At 43.1% G+C, this 20,752-nt stretch overlaps 1 protein-coding gene across 8 annotated transcripts in view; it reads left to right on the top strand.

Annotated features, from left to right (window-relative positions):
• Positions 1-21: 21 nt before the first annotated feature.
• The window catches only part of LOC111961547 (guanine nucleotide exchange factor VAV2-like), a 228,801-nt gene continuing 208,070 nt past the window's right edge, over positions 22-20,752 (top strand). For 3 of the 8 annotated variants that reach the window (XM_023983916.2, XM_070441952.1, XM_070441950.1), the window contains exon 1: positions 28-2,681. In XM_023983916.2, the coding sequence (XP_023839684.1) occupies positions 2,478-2,681 (204 nt within the window). In that variant the 5' untranslated portion in view covers positions 28-2,477. Of the gene's footprint in view, positions 2,682-20,752 lie in introns of all 8 variants that reach the window. The other 5 variants (XM_070441944.1, XM_070441941.1, XM_070441955.1 and 2 more) reach the window with 3 other exon arrangements.

The following is a 20,752-nucleotide window of genomic DNA, read 5'->3' as shown; positions in this document are numbered from 1 at the left end:
GAGAGGATCTGTGTCTGCACCAGATACTCTCAGTACTGGTGTCCCCCAGGGCTCGGTTCTAGTCCCTCTTCTCTCTATACACCAAGTCACTCGGCTCTGTCATATCCTCACATGATCTCTCTTATCATTGCTATGTGGATGACACTCAACTACTTTTCTCTTTCCACCCTGCTGACACCCAGGTGGTGACACGCATCTCTGCGTGCCTGGCCAATATCTCAACTTAGATGTCAGCCCACCACCTCAAGCTCAACCTCGACAAGACGGAGCTGCTCTTCGTCCCGGGGAATGCCTGCCCACTCAAAGACCTCTCCATCACGGTTGACAACACCACAGTGTCGCCCTCTCAGAGTGCAAAGAACCTTGGCGTGACCCTGGACAACACCCTGTCGTTCTTTGCAAACATCAAAGCAGTGACTCGCTCCTGCAGGTTCATGCTCAACAACATCTGTAGAGTGCAACCCTGCCTCACACAGGAAGCGGCACAGGTCCTAATTCAGACACTTGTCTTCTCCCGTCTGGACTATTGCAACTCGCTGTTGGCTGGGTGGTCCCGCTTCTTCCATCAAATCCCTGGAACTTATCCAGAACACTGTAGCCTGCCTGGTTTTCAACCTTCCCAAGTTCTCTCGCGTCACCCCGCTCCTCCGCTCTCTCCACTGGCTTCCAGTTGAAGCTCGCATCCGCTACAAGACCATGGTGCTTACCTACGGAACAGCAAAATAAACCCTCCTCACCTCAACTCCCGCCAACACACACACACACACACAAAACTTAAACAGCACTTGCACTTGACCCCTTCCCCCCTTCTAGCTCTGACGTTACTGATATCTACAACATTGAGGAAAAATGTACTTTCTATGCCTGTGATATGTGGTTGTCCGCACCTAGCTATCTTAAGATGAATGCACTAACTGCTAAATTACTATAATGTAAATGTAGTAATCATGGCTGAAGGGGCCCTGACCTCCAGGTGGCCCCCATTGATTTAGTTAGTCACTGTCACTCAGATATCATATTAACATGGCAAAAGTAATTGCAAAATGTGTAGAATTGCAGTTTTAAAACTGCAACAACAAAAACAGGTTCCGTAAAGCAAACGTATTTATCTACCTTTTGTTAAAAAAAAACATTTTTTCTGCTAAAAGATCCCTTTTTATGAATAACATTATATACATTTTTGCTTGTTTTTGCAGTTCTCCAAATAACATTTAAGAGTTTTTAAATTGTATCGAAATGCAGTAAATGAGCTTCAACTTTCTTAAAATGTGCATTACAATCATTCCCACACGTGAGCGTGCGTAACCAGAACCAACTGAACCCACGTTCAACATCGCCGCCCTCTCTACAGCCAAGCGCGTTCACGCTTTCTCTCAAACCTTCGGAATAGCGCGGCGGGGAGTAGAGGGACTGCAGAACACCACAATCCGTAACAAAAAAACGCGGAGGGGGAACAAGAAAGAACATAGAAACGGTTTATTGGGGCATTTTTAAACGTTTCTTTCCATTAAAGTTGGTGTTTGGTATTCTGAGAATGACGAGAACGTGATTTTTTCCCTCCTGGACATGTTTCTGTTGGAGTTAGTGAAATATGTTTTCGAGTGCATTGTGGATAGGCTGAATGTTGAGTGGGGCATCGTAAGAAAATACATTTGATTTATCATGGTGTTTTACATTGAAATGTAATTGTTATCTATCAGAGCAGCATAGGAAATTGTATAGAGAAACTCTGAACAACCAGAAACTCTGGGTAGTTACGCAAAATACAATGGTATGTCGCTCTATACTGAGTGTCAGAACTGATTGTCTCAGCTGTTCAAAGTCATTTTTTTCCGGAGACAACGGTTTTGGACAGCAAGCTTGCATGATAGGTTCAACATTGAAATTTGGTAGGCTTTAATACACAAGCAAAGAAGACATTGGGGCATTATTATTCCCAATAGCCTATCTATGATTTAAACGTTTAGCCTACAATCTGGATTATGAACTGAGTTCTAACACCTTCTGGATATGCAAAATCAACTTCGAGAATGAAGAAAAGGAAATTGTTTTCCCGGTAGTTCACATTGGTCTGTTTATTCAGAAGGTAATTTACACATTACATCGTGTTGATTTAGTGTCGTCAACTTCTGAATGTTATGGTCAGAAACTCACGTCACTTGTTCAAAAGACTGAGCTGGACATGTTCTAACTGCTCCACTGGACATAGCCTATTTGAACAGAGCTGGACATATTGTGAGCTGGAGCCAATTATATAAACTTAATCGGACACTAAAGTAGAACACTATTTTACCATAATTGTAAAGTTATTAGTTTCGTTAATACATGGGAAAATAATACAACTAATCACATTTTAATTGAAATTTGGATTTTAACACTGGTGGAAGGATTGCTTCGGTTGCGCACTGGAAGCGGCTGAATTTTGCCCACGGAGGCGGCTGTCGAATTTGAGTGTGGAACGCACCCCCCAAGCCGACATGGAAGAGTGGCGGCAATGCGGGCGGTGGTTGATAGACTGCAAAGTTTTGCCCCCAAACCACCGGGTCGTGTGGCCTTCTGCGGCCGTGTTCGACTTGGCACAGGCGCTACGAGACGGAGTGCTCTTGTGCCAAATGTTGCACAACCTCTCACCGGGGTCTGTGGACCTAAAGGAGATCAACTTCAGACCCCAAATGTCACAGGTATGTCAAGGTGTCTTTCAGGGGCTATTTGTTGTCAATTACCCACAGCAGTTATGTCAGTGTCATTACACTGATATTCATGGTGAATGGTTAATCTGCCCTCGGTGCAAGTGGTTTTTGAAACATTCTTTACATGCATAAATAGTTATTCTGAGTGCAATCAGCACAGTGTTCACATTCAATAATCATGCAACAGTTACACAGTCCACAACAGTACAGGAGGAAGAGGTACTGTACAGTTTGGTGCCAACCTGTACTTTCTTGGGGCCCAATGGGTGTCACTGTTGAGCACTTGTGATAGTTCCAGATATTCTCCACAACACACGGGCCATACCATTGTATTGCATGTTTAAAGTGTTTCCAGATTTCTATGACATATGACCTATAATAACTTACCATATAAGTGAAATTGATTGCCTTCCCAAAAATGGCAATTAAATATGTTGAAAAGCATATTTTCTGTGTTGGAATGGTGTGGGCGTACCCCAACAACATAATGTGTGGGCGTATACCGGTCAATAACCAAATTAATGTGAGCAGACCGCTGATTGGCCAGCTCATCCTCTGAGGAAATAGCAAGTATTTTTGTTTAGTTTAAGGTGTGTTTTTGAAAGTGTTTTTTTTTCTTCCAATTTATGCTTTGGCCACAAATATGAGTATAGGACAAGTCAACAACATTATTTGGGTATGAGTTAACACAATATGAACTTTTAAAAGTGAGATTTTCACTAGACAGTTACTTTAATTGAATTAAATAATTCTAACATAAGCTACATTTAGAAACATTGAGTAATTGCCATGTGAGTGAGAGGTGTGTCTGCAGTGCAGCAGAAGCTTTTTGTAGTTCAGTGCTACATTTACTAAGGCTTGGGTAGCACAGGGTCTAGGTAGAACCGTGGTAATACTGAAGAGGGCAAGTGGTCAGTCAGACCAAACTATTTGGTTTTCCTTTATTCTGTGACTCAGGTGCAAAGTGGAAGAGACTGGTTGGAGAGTGTTGAAGCGGAAGACTTTGTTGGTTTGATGTTGAGGGACATTTAGGGAATATGGCTTTGTATCAACACAATTGAGTGGGTGGAAAAGCCAAACTTAAGTCACTTTTGGAATGTGGCTTGCTGCCAAAGTGCTGCTTAGTTGGCGAACTGAAGGGGAGTACTAACCTCAGCATATAAAGTGACTTTATCATAACATGAGTCCTCCTCACTTCCAGGTGATAATGTGTCTGTGTGTGGTGTGCCTTACATCCTCAGAGATGGTGTCACCCCACATTGTCATCACAGCTCATCCCAGTCGCCCATTCCAAAATGAGGAAGTGCTTAACCATGGCCATCTGAGGTTTACACAACTTGCTCAGTGGATGGAAAGTGGGTCTATTTTGATTGTGATTAAAAAGACTACTGAACAACTGGTTATGGTGAGAGATCAGTAAAATAGCCACAGTAAATGGATGATGGGTTCATACAGGTTTCTTCCTGTCCAACTCCCTTTCATGTGCAATGCTCACACTTGAAAAACATTTTTAAGAGCATTTATGTCCACTTGTTCTCTTTTTGGTCTTGACTCCTTTGCTCCTTCTGTGCTGTGTGCACCTTCCCATTTACACCAGAGATGTGTATATAATGATGAGATGCTCATATCTCCGCCCTAACAATGGGAGTCGTTGTCCAAAGGTGGGAAGGCAGGTGACAAGCTTAGGTCCAAAATAAGCCCATAGAAACGCATTGGGCTCATTTTGGACAGTTTTTGGCGAGAGTGAAACCTCTGGCTTCACCTCTTCCTCTCTTTTTACACACACCAAGCCTCTCCCCTTGCCACTCACAACAAGAGCGATGAGAGAACACTTCTTCCTCTCGATTTCAACTCGCTATTAGCATTTGAGGTTTGGTCCAACAGAATTGGTCATATTGACACCGAAACAGATTGAGAAATTATTTTACTGTAATAAGAGGAGAAGTTAATCTTTCTAAGGATACCCTTTTTATGTCTCAACTCCTCAAATTGTGCGCAGAGCAGACTACTAAAACGGGAGTATCAATGAACATTGATTCTAGAAAATTAATGCTCAGTTTGTCGCGTGGCATTGCGGTACCATGTACCGCTAACAGCATTTTAGCAAAATACTGTTATACTAGCTGTCTACTCTGTGTTTTTAAATGTGCAATAAGCATACAACAAAATTATATAAGGAATTGGCAACTCACTCTCATTCTGAGAAATTAGGTAGGCCAATTGATTTCAACATCCAAACAAAGTGGACAGGCTAGCATGGCATTCAAACAGTTGGAGATGGACAGAAGAGTGTGTTCATATAAATTCAACTGTTCTACCTTGTTAGCTAACACATAGATCCAAGTTGGTTAAACTTGAAATACAAAGATTAGCTGGCTACTCACTAGCACGTGGGCTTGTACTTGAGAGATTGTTTATGAGACCTGTGTTCATTTTCTATAATGCCTGCTACAAGAAGTTAGTCAGTATTAGGGAATGTGCATTATATATGGTTCTGGTTGAATTTGGAACAAATCGGGGATATTCATAGACCGATTTGAAACCCAGATCAGTGATTATTGCAAAAAAGCAGGTTCAACTATTTCAATAAAATAATGACATTTTGTGGAAGGCATATATTTAGCCTCGGTATAATTTCACCTGAATTCACTAGATTATTGCTGACTGTTTGAAATGCAGTCTATTTTACTTTTAATTGTGCAACAAAGCTTATTTAGAGAAAAGACAAACAAAATTGAGAATACACTCACCGTCCAGTTTATTAGGTCCACCCATCTAGTACCGGGTCAGACCCCCTTTTGCATCCAGAACAGACTTAATTCTTCGGGGCATGGATTCTACAAGGTGTCGGAAATATTCCACAGGGATGTTGGTCCATGCTGATGTGATAGCATCACGCAGTTGCTTCAGATTGGACGGCAGTACATTCATGCTGTGAACAGCCCGTTTCATCTTATCCCAAAGATGCTCTATAGGTTTGAGGTCAGCAACAATGTATCAATTGGTATCAAGGGACCTAACATGTGCCAGGAAAACATTCCCCACACCATTACACCACCGCCACCAGCCTGTACTGTTGACACCAGGCAGGATGGAGCAATGGACTCATGCTGCTTACACCAAATCCTGATTCTGCAATCAGCATGATGCGTGCCCACTGGAGCTGCTGCTTCTTGCTTTTAGCTGATAGGAGTGGAACACGATGTGGTCGTCTGCTGCAGTAGCCAATCCGTGACATGGATCAACGAGTTGTGCGTTACGAGATGCTGTTCTGTACACCGCTGTTGTACTGTTCCGTTATTTGTCTGTTTGTGGCTCGCCTGTTAGCTTGCACCATTCTTTCCATTCTCCTTTGACCTCTGCCTGCTTTATATAGCAAGCCACGACCACACAACTTACTGTCTGTAGGAGCGATCCATTTTCATGAATGGGGTGGTCTACCTAATACACTGTCCGGTGAGTATATATCGTGAATCGCCTATGTTTGAATAAATTGAGATATGCACCTGCTGTCTCTAACTCTGAATGATCGGCTATGAAAAGCCAACTAACATTTACTCCTGAGGTGCTGACCTGTTGCACCCTCTACAACCACTGTTATTATCATTATCTGACCCTGCAGGTCATCTATGAACGTTTGAACATCTTGGCCATGTTCTGTTATAATCTCCACTCGGCACAGCCAGAAGAGGACTGGCCACCCCGCAGAGCCTGGTTCCTCTCTAGGTTTCTTCCTAGGTTCTGGCCTTTCTTGGGTGTTTTTCCTAACCACCGTCCTTCTACATTGCTTGCTGTTTGGGGTTTTAGGCTGGGTTTCTGTACAGCACTTTGACATCGTCTGATGTAAAAAGGGCTTTATAAATACATTTGATTGATATGATTTTTAGGCCATATCACCAAGCCCTATTCTGTAGCTCGTGGGCTACGTGTGACACTTCGATATGCCCACCAATCCCGTGTCACAGCCCCAGTGTGAGGCTGCAGTGAGAGTGGGTGAGAGAGGGGCTCCTCTGTGACAAATTGGGTTAAGCAAAATCCTGGCAGCAGAACAGGGGGTTGTGATTTATGACATGGAAAAGGTCAGTGTGTGTTCTCTGTGCTTTAATGCAAAGGACATACAAATTCACCACATCACTGCCAAACGAATGGGAAGTGAGGGAGGCCATTACACTTTTGGCTCTTTATGAAAGCTGTATCACTCAACAGCTCCAAGTGCTACCTGATTCTGTCTCAGAACATGACTTACAAATTATCTTTGATCACCATATCCTAAAGACCTATTTTCTGTTATGATGATGATAATGTAGAGGCAAAGTGATGTCAGGGGTGGTAGTGTGTATGCTTCTTATTATCCCCTCAGAACAAAATAAGGGCTGGATGGAACACTGTGACACTTGTGGAAGATGTCACGATGAACATTTGTGCCAAATGTATAATAATAAGAATTCTTCATTGCCTATTTATAATGTTTGCTAAACCCACAGCCATACTACTCGTATTATCAGTCTCACCTAAAAACACATACATAACCCTCTTTATTTACTATTGTCCAGTTGTAATGAATGCTGTATTTGTGATTTAACCATTCAGTGCTCTTCTGCCTTCTTTGTGCTCTCATGATTTATACCAGTTTCACTCAAGGAATATAAATTATTGTGTTTCACTGACCTTGGTTTGAATCTCAACAGATGAGGCTGCTGCCTTAGAATACTTGTTGTTTTAAGCTAGGCCTAGTCTAATATCTTTTTAACACACACTCAAGGTAAACATGTAAAATACCTCATGAGCATTGTGTGTTTGGTGGTGGAGCTGAGATCATCACAAGCTTTTGTGTATTCTGAATATCTCGCCATAGGCTCTGTCTGAAAGAGAGAGACTGAGGTGTGCTATCTGATGCCTTCTGTGTATTGTTCTTCCAATGTTTTCTTTTTCCTTTTTTTCACTGGCAGTGAGGTAGCTTCAAATGCCTTTAGGATGACTGTGTTTGTGCTGTACCTGTTTAGACTGCTTTACTGCTCGCCTAGCCCTAGGGCTGTGTCTCTGCTCCTCTCAGAGCAGTGAGGGTGTCTCTCAACACTCCACTGGGCTTTAGAGAACACACTGAGGCTGACGCTTCCACTCACACAAATGGAGCTTATTTCTCTCCATTTATATACAGTGGTGGATGGTGTAAACACCTGTATTCTTTGTCCAGTCTTTAGTTTTATGTTAGATAAATTTCCCGTTTCTGTATCTACCACTGTTTACACTGGATTGTGCATGTTGGATACAGGATATTTATATATCTTTGCTAGATAGGGCTGTCAATCACTCATCTTCTATTACATGTATTGCCTCTTGAGTTCCCTATATACAAACAAACATAACATACACAAACAAAATTATATTTCCTCCAAAGCTTTGTCCCTGCAAGCTTTGAAATCCCTGCTTTGGAATCCTTGCCCTGCTAGAGCTGCCCCAGGCAACATTAAGTGCTGTTATTATGAAGTGGCTCAGCCATAAAGTGGAAGGCCACACAAGCTCACAGAACGGGACTGCCGAGTGATGTAGCGCGTAAAAATTGTCTGTCCATGTTTGCAACACTCACTAGCGAATTCCAAACTGCCTCTGGAACCAACGTCAGCACAAGAACTGTTCGTCGGAAGCTTCATGAAATGGGTTTCCATGGCTGAGCAGCCGCACACAAGCCTAAGATCACCACGGGACAATGCCGAGCATTGGCTAGAGTGGTGTAAAGCTCGCCGCCATGGAAACGCTACCCTGTCGCCCACAAAGGAATTTTATGAATGCCCATCCGTGTGGTAGGCCCACCGTTTGTAAAACAGGCTGCTGCATTGGCTTTATTAGTCCTGATTCCTATGACTATTCAATTTGGTTATTTAAGCTCTGAATATCAGCTACCTAACTTTATCAGGAGTTATCGTGAGCCTGTTTGCAATGTGTTTACATAGCGGGAAATCCAGAAGTATTTTATTTTTCGCTATGATCAGCTTGTCAAAATGTACAGATACAAACTTGAAACCACTGATCATGACAATGGGGTGAAACTCCTGGACAACAGTTGTGATTGTCCATTCCATATTGTCCATTTTGCTTTGACCTGTCCTGTTTTTAATGATATGTTTGTTAACATCACAGCGCATTTTTTATTCGATTGACCGCCATTGAGGTTAGGCTATTTGATCAGAGAAACCTGCATGGTGTAAAAAGTGTCCATCTCATTACATTGTCACACATTTTATCTCCTGCCTGTAGACTACAGAAAAGTCCACATACTCTTTCTACCATATCCTTTATCTGCTACATGATTTATGTAAAATTATTTTATTGACGGAAGGATGGTGGCGCGCGGAAGCGATGTGTCTCTCCAACAGCACCCTGGAGAGGCGTGCTGGGGATGGACAAGCAAAATATTTTGTGCCCCTGCATTTGACAGAGTGGGCACTGTTTATCACAGGGCGGTATCAGTGCTCACGTAAATAGCCCATATGCCACTGGTTGAGAGAGATTGTTATTAAGCAGAATTATGTGAAGTTTTATGTGTTGTTGTTGGAGGTGCGTCTTGGTCAGTTTAGCTCAGAAAATGCAGACCTCGTAAATCTGCCGCCATAGGCATCTGTCGGCTGTGTTTTGGAATTGGCCGGCCGTATTTTGGAATTGTTGTGATGGCTGAAATCAAAGGTAAGGATGTGAACTGAAACATGACATGGAGAATCCCAGCCCACCTACCAATTCCAACTTCAGGGCAGCTTAATTTCTGCTTCCCTTGGGACCACTCTGGTGTGGGGGATTGTCGTTAACCCTCATTACTTCTGGGGTAATTTCATCTGTTCATTTAGTCTGACCCCCCTGGCAGCCGGATGTAGGTAATACCACTAATGGAGCTCGTTATGAACACTTCCTGGGTCGCACAGCTGTGATTCTGCCAGCAAAAATGTATGGGCTTGAAAAAGAGGGAATAGGGGTAGGCTTTATTCTGAGATTATGATTTGCTGTTTTTCATCAACGCACAACTCAGGACAAAAACACCCATGATGGAAGAGTTCATTCGCTAGACCGGGCATCTGATCCTCAGTCAGTTATTGTGCACAATGCTGAAATCCTTCATTGAGGCTGCTGGCGCTGGAACATTTCATCAGTTCCTTCATTCTTCTCTGTACAGTCCTGAGGGACCACTATGGTGGTAGTCTACAATATGAGCTCACTGGAAATGTGGGGAACTCCACATAACAGAATAAGGGAGTCAAAGTGACAAGGAGGGAGGGGGAAAAGCAGGTGATGTCATGTAAAGCATCCATACTATGTTTCTGTTACTTGAATAAAGAGCATGTCATTCTGAAGACAGAGCTTTTCTCCATGTTGTCAATGGATACACCCTGACCAAGCCCAAGGCTCCTAGAGAACCAACTCTGGATATAGTGAAAGCCTCCATACTGTGTTTCTGCTTCTTGGATAAATAACATGTCATTCACAAAGTGTCCAGAGTCCAAGGTCAAATGAGACTGGTATGATATGGAGAAAGCTGATGCATTGTGTGGCTGCAGAGGACCATCCGACCCTTATCACTAGTGACATGAGAACCTACTAAACCAGAGAGAGAGATGAGGGAGACAGAAGCATGTTTATGGGGAGCTTTATTGATTCAAAAAATGCTCCTGCAGGGTGCTTGTTGTGGGTTATTAGCATGGACATGCTGGGGAATGAAGCCTTACTTTTTTTTTAGAGCATGCTCTTTTGGGCACCAGAGAAGAAGAGAGAGAGAAGGGTACAGCGTTGTCTGTATGGAGCGACAAAACAGACGCCTGCAGCTCCCTGACACACAAGTTCATCTCAGACCACCCTCTCCTGAAAGTTATTTTTCTGATCACATGTCTAAGACTGACTGACAGCATCAAGTTTTCATTGTTGTCAACTCAATGTTTAGCCGTTGTTGGTACGGTATTGTTGTCAACAGCAGACAGATTTTGGTAGTGGTGGTAGATGGATTCTGGCTGCATCCTGCGGTGGTGGAGGAATCTGATAAGGATCTGGATAGTGCTGCAGGGAGAGGAACAGAAGTTCCCAATCTCATTCTAAATGCCTCCTCTTCTCCCAGCTCCACTACAGCTACAGCAGCCCCTCGCTGGGGAAGAGATAAGCTGCTTCATATTTTCTCTCTATGCCCAAGGAAATATATATTATTCACTCTCCGTGACACACTGCCTCGTGGTGACTTACTATAGACTCTATAGACATCTCTGGGATGCAGGGCCCATGGATTTCTCACTCTTACATAACATCGCCAACAAAAGCGTCAATACCCCTTTACTGACCTGTATTGATCCTATCACATAATTGGCTGTGGAATAGGAAGGGCACAGAGATAGGGTTACCACATTAGACACAATTCCGTAAAAGGCCAGTCAGTGGGTATTGATCTGCTGCACAGCTGACTCTCTTGTTAATCATGCAAACAAAGCGGAACAGCATGCTGAGTACACCGCAGAGTGGAAGGAAGGGATCATCTTCCCTCCCTCTATCTTAGCTCTACTTGTATGCCACCAGCCCACCAATGGATTTGTGGTTATCCTTCTTGAAATGGTCTCAAAATAAACCATTTCCTTTTTCAATATGATCCAAGCATGTGGTAAAACTAGTCAATATTGTACTAGCCTACTTTTCCATAATATAATACAGGCGTTCCCACACTTTTTCACTCGTCGGCAACCCTTCCAGCATTGGGGAACATTACCTGTGTAATAACACTTACTGTCTTTATCTATTGTTTATTTTATACTAAATAGCCAGACTGTAGAGAATTCTGGAGCTCTGCCTGTATCTGTTGCCCCTCACCACAGTGCTAGTGTTGATTATGGAAATGGTTTATGATTTCCTCTGTCCATTCCACGTGTATCCGTCATCTTTCTGACAACTAGGCAAATCCCCCAAAGGCCATGTTCCGGGGTCAGAACAGGCAGATGCAAAGCATCATTCTGGAGGGTGCAGAGCAAACACTGGCCTTGCTATCCCACTGGAGGCTACAGGAAGCCTGCTGCTGGAGAAACTTTGAATAAAGTTGTGCAGGGTTAGTGAAGAGATCAGCTCATTTGACTGTTTTCAGATAGCTGACAAGTCATTTTAATATAGCTAATCCACCTCTTGAATGATACATGAAGCATAGCTGTTACTTGGCACTGCAGGACTTTGTCAATTCACCAAGATGATGAGGAAGGTAGTCTGAATTCTGTGTATGTTCAAATCTCCAGTGGGTTATTCCAATCCTCTGTTATGGAGGTGTAATCTGTTGAGATGATTGTCCATTTCATTGGATAGCCATCTCACTTTCATTGTGGTTTAGTTGCAGTTTGCTCACCATTTATCAACAAGTCTTTCTTTGTGAGTACCAGTGGAGTCTCCTCAGAGGAGGAAGGGGAGGACCATTCCTCCTCAGAGAATTTAATATTTTTTTAAATAGTGGAACATAAAAAAAGTTATCATTTTTATGTAAAACTATACTAAATATATTCACGTCACCAAATAATTGATTGAAACACACTGTTTTGCGATGAAGATCTACAGCAGCCTCAACAGCACTCTGTAGGGTAGCACCATGGTGTAGCCGGAGGACAGTTGGTTTCCATTCTCCTCTGGGTACATTGACTTCAATACAAAACCTAGGAGGCTTGTGGTTCTCACCCCCTTCCATAGACTTACACAGTAATTATGACAAGTTCCAGAGGACGTTCTCCAACCTATCAGAAGCTTATAGCATGAACTGACATGTTGTCCATCCAATCAAAGGATCAAGTACTGAAAGCATCTAGTATCATCTAGTACTGAAAGCATAAGCTACAGCTAGCTAACACTGCAGTGTATAAAATGTGGTGAGTAGTTCACTCAAAGAGAAAGACAATTCAACAGTTTTGAACAAATTCATTTCTTCAAAAATCAAGGAAAAGCAAGTGAGAGAGCAAGAAAGCTAGCCATATTTTGTAATCATTTTTTAGCTAGCTAATGCAGCTAGCTACTTTAGCCTACTTAGCATCCCTCTCTACTTGAGCTGGGTGTTTATGTGAGCTAGCTGGCTATGGCTATCCGACACTGGAACTCTTCCAAGTCGAGGAAGTTTGACTAATTTATTGCCACCGGGGCCTGCCAGTGTAACTGCTAAACTGCTTGCTGACTATACATTTTACTGCATGATTGTAGCGGGTTCACTAAAGCGTTAGTTCTAGTAGCTATGTTGACTATAATGTTATCTAATATGGTGACAATGATGTAGGCTGTGTGTAGCTATTAGTGGTTATGATATGAATGTTTGGCTTGGAAAGGTTTTTTTCTTGATTTGTTGTGCACTGAAGTCCACAAGCAAAGGGAAAAGATGAGAGGAAGAGAGTATGTAGATGTGAGAAGGAATTATACAACGATCAAAGGGATCATGCTGTTTGTATGTGGCTGCTATTAAACTGAACTGTGTTTGTGTGTGATGAGAGGTGTATTCATTCTGCCGATTCTGTTGAAAAAAAAATCTTAAAGCAAACGGAACTAAACGGGGAGAAACATACCTGGATTTGTCCAATAGAACCTTGTTTGTGAAATCATGCATGTCCCATTCAGAGGTCATCTGGCACTCCAGAAGCACTTATCCTCGTTAGCAGACAAAGATTTAACTTGTTTGCAACTGTTGGACTAATGAGTACACCCTATATCAGTTAGATGCAGACAAGAGTGTGCAAGGCGGTATTGAATGTGTCAATGTCTGTCACCTTGATTACAAAAATGTATCTCCACCTGTGCACTTATATTGCAAACTTTCAGTCATAGGCTAGGTTATAACAACCTCATGATGGGTACAGGGGAAATGCAAGTATCATGTAGTAGCCTAAATCTATCGATGATACATTGAACTGGGTGAATGGGATATGAATGACAGTCATCCAACATGCTGTAATAGAAATAAGGCAAAGCTCATAAAAAAGAAACAATCGTCCTCCCTCATCTTAAACGGCACCGACCGCCACTGGTGTGGACTCATAACTAATGGGTGAGAATAGGAAGGAATCCTTTCTCTCAGACAGTATTGACTAAAGCCTTGTTTTCTGTTACAAAGACAGGTTGTTCTGTCCATCCTTGATTGATGGTATCTGTAAATCCAATTTCTCAGGAGTGGGCCCGGGCAAAAATAACAACAGGTAATCCCATTTCCCATTTACAAATGTGGAGAAAAAGTTAAATCTGCCACCAGTTTGGCGTTAGCATAATGAAAGAGCGAGAGTGGGAAGGGAGGAGAGCGAAACAATTTAGAATGCATGCTGAAAGCGCCTGCCTGGGGGAAAAAACATAAGGGAGAGAGGAGAGGTGGCGAGAGGCTGATTGAGAGGAAGCTTTTAGTGGCTTTCTCCTGTGAAATCATGCATGTCCCTCTGTCTGACATTCAGAGCTCATCTGGCCCTCCACAAGCACTTACCCTCCATTAGCAGACAAAGATTTACCTTAACCACACCAGCCCCGGTCCACAACTTAGATTTACCGACACCATATAGGCCTCTTAGGACAACAACGTTTCTACCCAAAACGCCAATGCTGTACTGCATGCTGAGATTCCCTTTGACTATGAGCAGTCTTGCCACTTAACAACACAGATTGACAGAGATTTACCTACAGTGCATTACTTGTGTGATGCAACCATTAGCAATGTCTACTGAGCTCTGGGAATTTGTTGAGGAAGTGTTGTAATACCATAGATATTAACTCGGTCGACCTATAAACATCTTGACATTCCTATGCTTTTCATTTGAAAGCAGTAACCCTTAGCCAAGTCTGTTTTGGTTGTTGGCTTCGTCTTGTCTGTCATATTCTGATCACAGCCCCTCTCTGTGGTGTTTTCGTCTGGTGTTTTCCTCAGTTATGTTTTTTCCCCTTTCATTCGCTAAAGAGGTCCTTTGCTTCCCACTTCCTGCTCAGCCTGAGTACTGAGTGAGAGTTGTGTAATCCCCTCCCCCTCCTCTGCTCTGAGCCAGACAACAAGAAACATCTGGACAGAGAATAGAGAGTTCAGAACACACCCATCCCCACCTTCAAGGAGCTCAACAATGCACCGGTTCAACTATGCGCTGCTTGGAATGTGGACACCCCCTGCCTCTTCAGCCAAACCCTCTGTACACTGCATTCTTAGCGTGACATTGCTAGTTCTGTTCAAACGTGTGTTAGTTTAGTCAGTGTTTTCTGTGTTTGCTTGTGAATAAAGTGTGTATATGGAGTTGTGTTTCTCTGTCTGTGGGGCAGGCTATTATTTTGTTCTAAGATTTGCATCAGGGAAAATGTATTGTTGACTCTGAACAGATTGCTTTTTGGCAGGCAGGCAATCCTGCTTTTGGATTGTAGGCTCAGTGACAAGTGAGTTTTAACAACAACAACAATGGATTTTTGACAGTATTTACCTACCCATTTCCATTCACATGGTGGATATGTGCAATTAGTTCAGTGTACTCCTTTTCCTGGTGTCTCCCATAAAGCAGTTAGTCACTGGGCGGATGTCATCATGTCCAGTGCCATTTTCTGCAGTCAGATTACCTAGTGGCCTCATGGGTGGAATGTTATTAATATTGTTAATAATTTCATAACTAATGAACATTATTTCAAAAACCCGCCGAAAATCTGGTGTTTCTATGTCAAACAGTTTTGTTATATTTCTTCTGTGATGTATATAAAGTGTAATATTGGGACGCAGACTCAAAATTGAATACATTTCATCTCTATATCTGACATGGTACAGGTGTCTTCTTTTTTAAATTCCATAACCATGTGTGTGAGGTGTATTCTTTTGTTTCAAAGTAGATTTGTTTAAGACTACCAAGAGTCACTCTGTGTGCCCACTGCAGTAAAAGGTTAATCCAACCACCAACACAGCCATGCGCTGCCAAGGACCGCCAAGGACCATATCAGTAGGAGGATCTGTTCAACAGAAACAAAAGCTTCTGCCAGTTTAGAAAGAAGTTGACCGCCTCCCGGTGTGTAGATTCTGCAAGACCCCACAGTGCTGCTGTTGAGAAGGAGCAATGAGTTTCAGAGAAGAGGTCCAATACTGTTGTTACATAATGATTTTCTACAACAGTGAGCATAACACACATGGGTATGCAGGTGCACCAGCACCAAAATTAGAACCATGTGAAACTGAGGGGTACAGTACTTCTGCTTTGAAAATATTTTTCATACGGATTCACTCAGCCTTGTCTCTTTTCGTCCATGCAGAAATATGTTCCCCCATTTCTGAGCTCATGGTGCTCATTGCCAGACTGTTATGAAGTATTAAGAAAGTGCAGTTGAGTGCAGCAGAACCGCTTCCACCTAGCAGTCATACTGTATTATTGAATGGGTTCTGTTATCTGCAAGAAAGTGGTCTTTAGGGATGCGGTTAGACTCAGTTCTGGCCATTGTGTAGAGAGAACAAAGTCGTTTTAGTTCATGCATTTACTGTACATCTGCCCCAGGACAGTAGAATGGAACAGAAGAGTCCCTCTCTCCATTTTGTTTTTTCTCCCATAGTCAGGTACTCAGTGACAAATTGGGCAGTATCCATTATTTTCCACCAGAAAAATTTTCTTCTTAAGATTATTTATTTCCTTTACTCAGTATTCTGCTGTCCTCCAAGTTAATTTAATATTAGCTCACTAGTTTTAGCTCACTAGTTTTCCCTGTAAACCTGTATGTCTGTAAAGAGATGACTCCTAGCATACGTAGAGGATTAAACGTAGCAGAACATGTTTTTCACTGGTGGACTAATGGGAGGCTTGTCCCTTAAATAAACTACAATTATTTTACAAGGTCAGACGAAAGTGTGTGTAGGGGTGGTGGTTGACCACTGGTGAACTTTGTGTGATGTTCATATACTCACATCTTAATTCGCACTCACCTTTTGTTTGGATTTGTGTGTGTTCATGACTGTGTGTGTTAGAGGCTGGAGCAAGGAGTGTCCTTGCTCCAGCCTCCACTCTAGCCCCACTACTGCTCTCTTTTTCCTCAAACCTGCAGCCCCTCTCTTCTTCTTTATTGGGTGACCTTGAGTGTGGACTTTACTGTGGGAGTCTGGGATAGTGCTTACCCTGACCACCACCTTCAGACGGCCTCCTGAGATCAACTGCGTGGTCTGAACACATTAATCTTCCCACCATGCACTTCATCTCTCTCACCGACCTCACCAAGACCCTCAACCTCACAGCAATACATAGAGAAAGAGGGAGGGAGAGAAGAGGAGAGAGGTGAAAAGCACGAGTGAAATGGTGTTTCTTGGAATAGATATTGTAAGATGGAGAAAGATGGAAGGGGTTGTGAATGGGACTGTGCACAAAGCATATTGAAGCTTTGCACACAAAGAGTGTGTAGGTGTCAGATAAAAGAAGAGTTTTTGTGGAGTGGGCTGTGTTTGTGAGGTAGAAAGAAGTCGATCATACGAGAGGGAGAAAGAGGTAGAAGAAAGACTGATTGTGCGAGAGGCATCATTAATGGTGCTCTATTATCGGATGCTTTTGGCTCATCACATTATCTCTGGCACAAATGAACAGTTGACATGTTATAATATTATTGTCACATTTGTTGCACAGTAGGTCATCCAATACAAATCAAATCAAATAAATGTTATTAGTCACATGCGCCGAATAGAACAGGTGTAGACCTTATAGTGAAATGCCTACTTACGAGCCCCTAACCAACAATGCAGTTTTAAAAAATACGGATAAGAATAAGAGATAAAAGTAACAAGTAATTAAAGAGCAGCAGTGAAATAACAATAGCGAGACTATATACATGGGGGTACCGATACAGAGTCAATGTGCGGGGGCACAGGGGTTATTTGAGATAGTATGTACATGTAGGTAGAGTTATTAAAGTGACTATGTATAGATGACAACAGAGAGTATCAGTGGTGTAAAGAGGGAGGGGGGGGGGGGCACTTGCAAATTGTCAGGGCTAGGCCATTTTGACTAGATGTTCAGGAGTCTTATGGCTTGGGGGTAGAAGCTGTTTAGAAGCCTCTTGGACCTAGACTTGGCGCTCCGGTACCGCTTGCTGTGCGGTAGCAGAGAGAACAGTCTATGACTAGGGTGGCTGGAGTCTTTGACAATTTTTAGGGCCTTCCTCTGACACCGCCTGGTATAGAGGTCCTGGATGGCAGGAAACTTGTTGGTGATGTGGACACTCTCTCAACCTGCCCCACTGCAGCCCGGTCGATGAGAATGGGGGCCTGATTGGTTCTCTTTTTCCTGTAGTCCACAATCATCTATTTTGTCTTGATCACATTGAGGGAGAGGTTGTTGTCCTGGCACCACATGGCCAGGTCTCTGACCTCCTCCCTATAGGCTGTCTCGTCGTTGTTGGTGATCAGGCCTACCACTGTTGTGTCATCAGCATATTTAATCATGGTGTTGGAGTCATGCCTGGCCGTACAGTCATGAGTGAACAGGGAGTATAAGAGGGGACTGAGCACGCACCCCTGAGAGGCTCCTGTGTTGAGGATCAGCGTGGCAGATGTGTTGTTACCTACCCTTACCACCTGGGGGCTGCCCGTCAGGAAATCCAGGATCCAGTTGCAGAGGGAGGTGTTTAGTCCCAGGGTTCTTAACTTATTGATGAGCTTTGAGGGCACTATGGTGTTGAATGCTGAGCTGTAGTCAGTGAATAGCATTCTTACATAGGTGTTCCTTTTGTCCAGGTGGGAAAGGGCAGTGTGGAGTGCAATGGAGATTGTATCATCTGTTGATCTGTTGGTGCGGTATGCAAATTGGAGTGGGTCTAAGGTTTCTGGGATAATGGTGTTGATGTGAGCCATGACCAGCCTTATTAAAGCACTTCATGGCTACAAACGTGAGTGCTACAGGTCAGTAGTCATTTAGGTAGGTTACCTTAGTGTTCTTGGGCACAGAGACTATGGTGGTCTGCTTAAAACATATTGGTATTACAGACTCGGACAGGGAGAGGTTGAAAATGTCAGTGAAGACACTTGCCAGTTGATCAGCTCATGCTCACAGTACATGTCCTGGTATTCCGTCTGGCCCATTGTGTGGCTCTTGGATATTTAATAGTGTTTTTTGAAATGTCAAACACAAATGGCATTAGGTCTATTGAAAACACATTACTACAGAAAATGAGCTAAGCTTTGACGCAGATGAATTGTCAAACCGGGCGGATGATGGCTGGCATAGTAACTGGCGCTCCTGATATATTCTCCCTGCTGAAATTACATTTGTGTAAGCCTAATCACTGCAGCAACCTTTTCAAAATCCCCAGCATCATTTACTGTAGATTTGATTAAGGACCGAAATCCAGCTTAGCACCATATGTTAAACCAGCCTGTAACTCAGAATAGCCTCGTGAATTTTTGGGATAATGTAACACCCGTTGTGATATTCTCTGCTTAGGGTTGTAGTGTTGCACTATTTTCTCTCTGGAACGGTCCACCTATTCCAACACATACTGTACACACAGAATGAATAAGCCCTTCAGTGAACAATCATTCCATACTCCTCTGTTAGCTCGTTCACGTGTCTAGTGGTGCATATAGCATGTGTTACAAAACATCTCCAGGGTTTTTCTGGATCAAAAAAGGGCTTAGGTGGTGGGCGCGGTACGCCCATCGGCACGGATGAATTTTAGAGAACATTTTAGAGGCCCAATCTTTGCATTGTAGAGAATTATTTTGTATTTTAAGGCAATTTCCTGCAATTCTACACATTTCTCCATGGAGCTGAGAGAAATATGGTCCAACTGGAGGTGTCATAAAAAAAATGCACCCCCCTCCCCAATGTTTAAAATACTTTCAATGTGTACACTCTCCCCCCTCATCAAATTAACAACACAAATCATCATTACCACCACAAATAACAATAACTGTAGCAACCCTGCATTTAGAAACATGGATATCGACTTGTCCACATTTTTTGTGGCACTGTCGATGTCATGAAGGGCTACAGGCCAGAAGGTTGAGGGTTCACGACCACCACGGATGAGCTCCCTCTCCCTGCCAGTATCATTACACTACCATCAGAGGTGGTTGCAGACAATTATCAGATTTAAATGTATTTATAATTATATCCACCAACAGGTTTCTGTGCCAATGCACCACACACAACCAATAAGCAACACATAACTGCATACCAATTACTGACTTTAAGAGCTTATTACACACACACACACACAGGTAGCCTAGTGGTTAGAGCGTTGGACTAGTAACCGAAAGGTTGCAAGATTGAATCCCTGAGCTGACAAGGTAAAAATATGTTGTTCTGCCCCAAGAGTTGTACAACACCTCGACCATCCACCATAGATTTAGCCTTTAGGTATTGTAAGCAAGTGGCAGGGAAATAGCAACCGGGTGAACGACAAGCACCCCTACTCATCAGCAACCCTAACATCATGTTCGACTGGGAAATTCACACTACTCATCTCACTAGCCATAGCATTCCCGATGGCCCACAAGCCACCACCCAGCTCTGAGAACCAGTATATGCAAATCGGCATGGACAAGAAAGTGAAGCCGGTCAACTCATGCCAATAGGGTATAAATGGATCATTACATTTTAGGGCATTTAGCACGGGAGCTCTTACATCCAGAACTTGACTCTAACCCATTAGGGTTATGTGGCCTGCTCAAAAGCCACCATCGCAGATTATTATCACATAGTCCGGCTCAGGGATCAACACAGCAATCTCTACTCAGTTCATACTGACCAACTGCTCATTATCCGCTTAGTCTACCTGCCACCTACCCTCATCATGGCCCATATACGCGAGGAGCGTGCTAATATATTAGAGGATTTGTTCTGTTTAGTGTGTGTGCTGTCGCTTGTGCTGTGTTGTGTGGTGTAGTGTGGTGTGTGTGTGTGTAGTGGTGTGTGTGCTTGAGTTGTGTGTGTTAGTGTGTAGTGCTGGTGTGTGACAAATCGTAAAATCATGAGCTAGAACACCTTCGCAAACTACCCTGGTCAGTCTCCTCCATGAGAGGTGTTCCTAATGTTTTAACCTCACCGTTATAACCTACGATATGGTTCGATGCCTGTGTGTTCCAAGTGCATGAAGACACTCGCTTCATC

The sequence above is a fragment of the Salvelinus sp. IW2-2015 genome, linkage group LG4q.1:29 (genome assembly GCF_002910315.2).
Source record: "Salvelinus sp. IW2-2015 linkage group LG4q.1:29, ASM291031v2, whole genome shotgun sequence".
NCBI lineage: Eukaryota > Metazoa > Chordata > Actinopteri > Salmoniformes > Salmonidae > Salvelinus > Salvelinus sp. IW2-2015.
The sequence above is the reverse complement of the archived record's forward strand: the minus strand, read 5'-3'. Positions and strand labels throughout refer to the sequence as shown.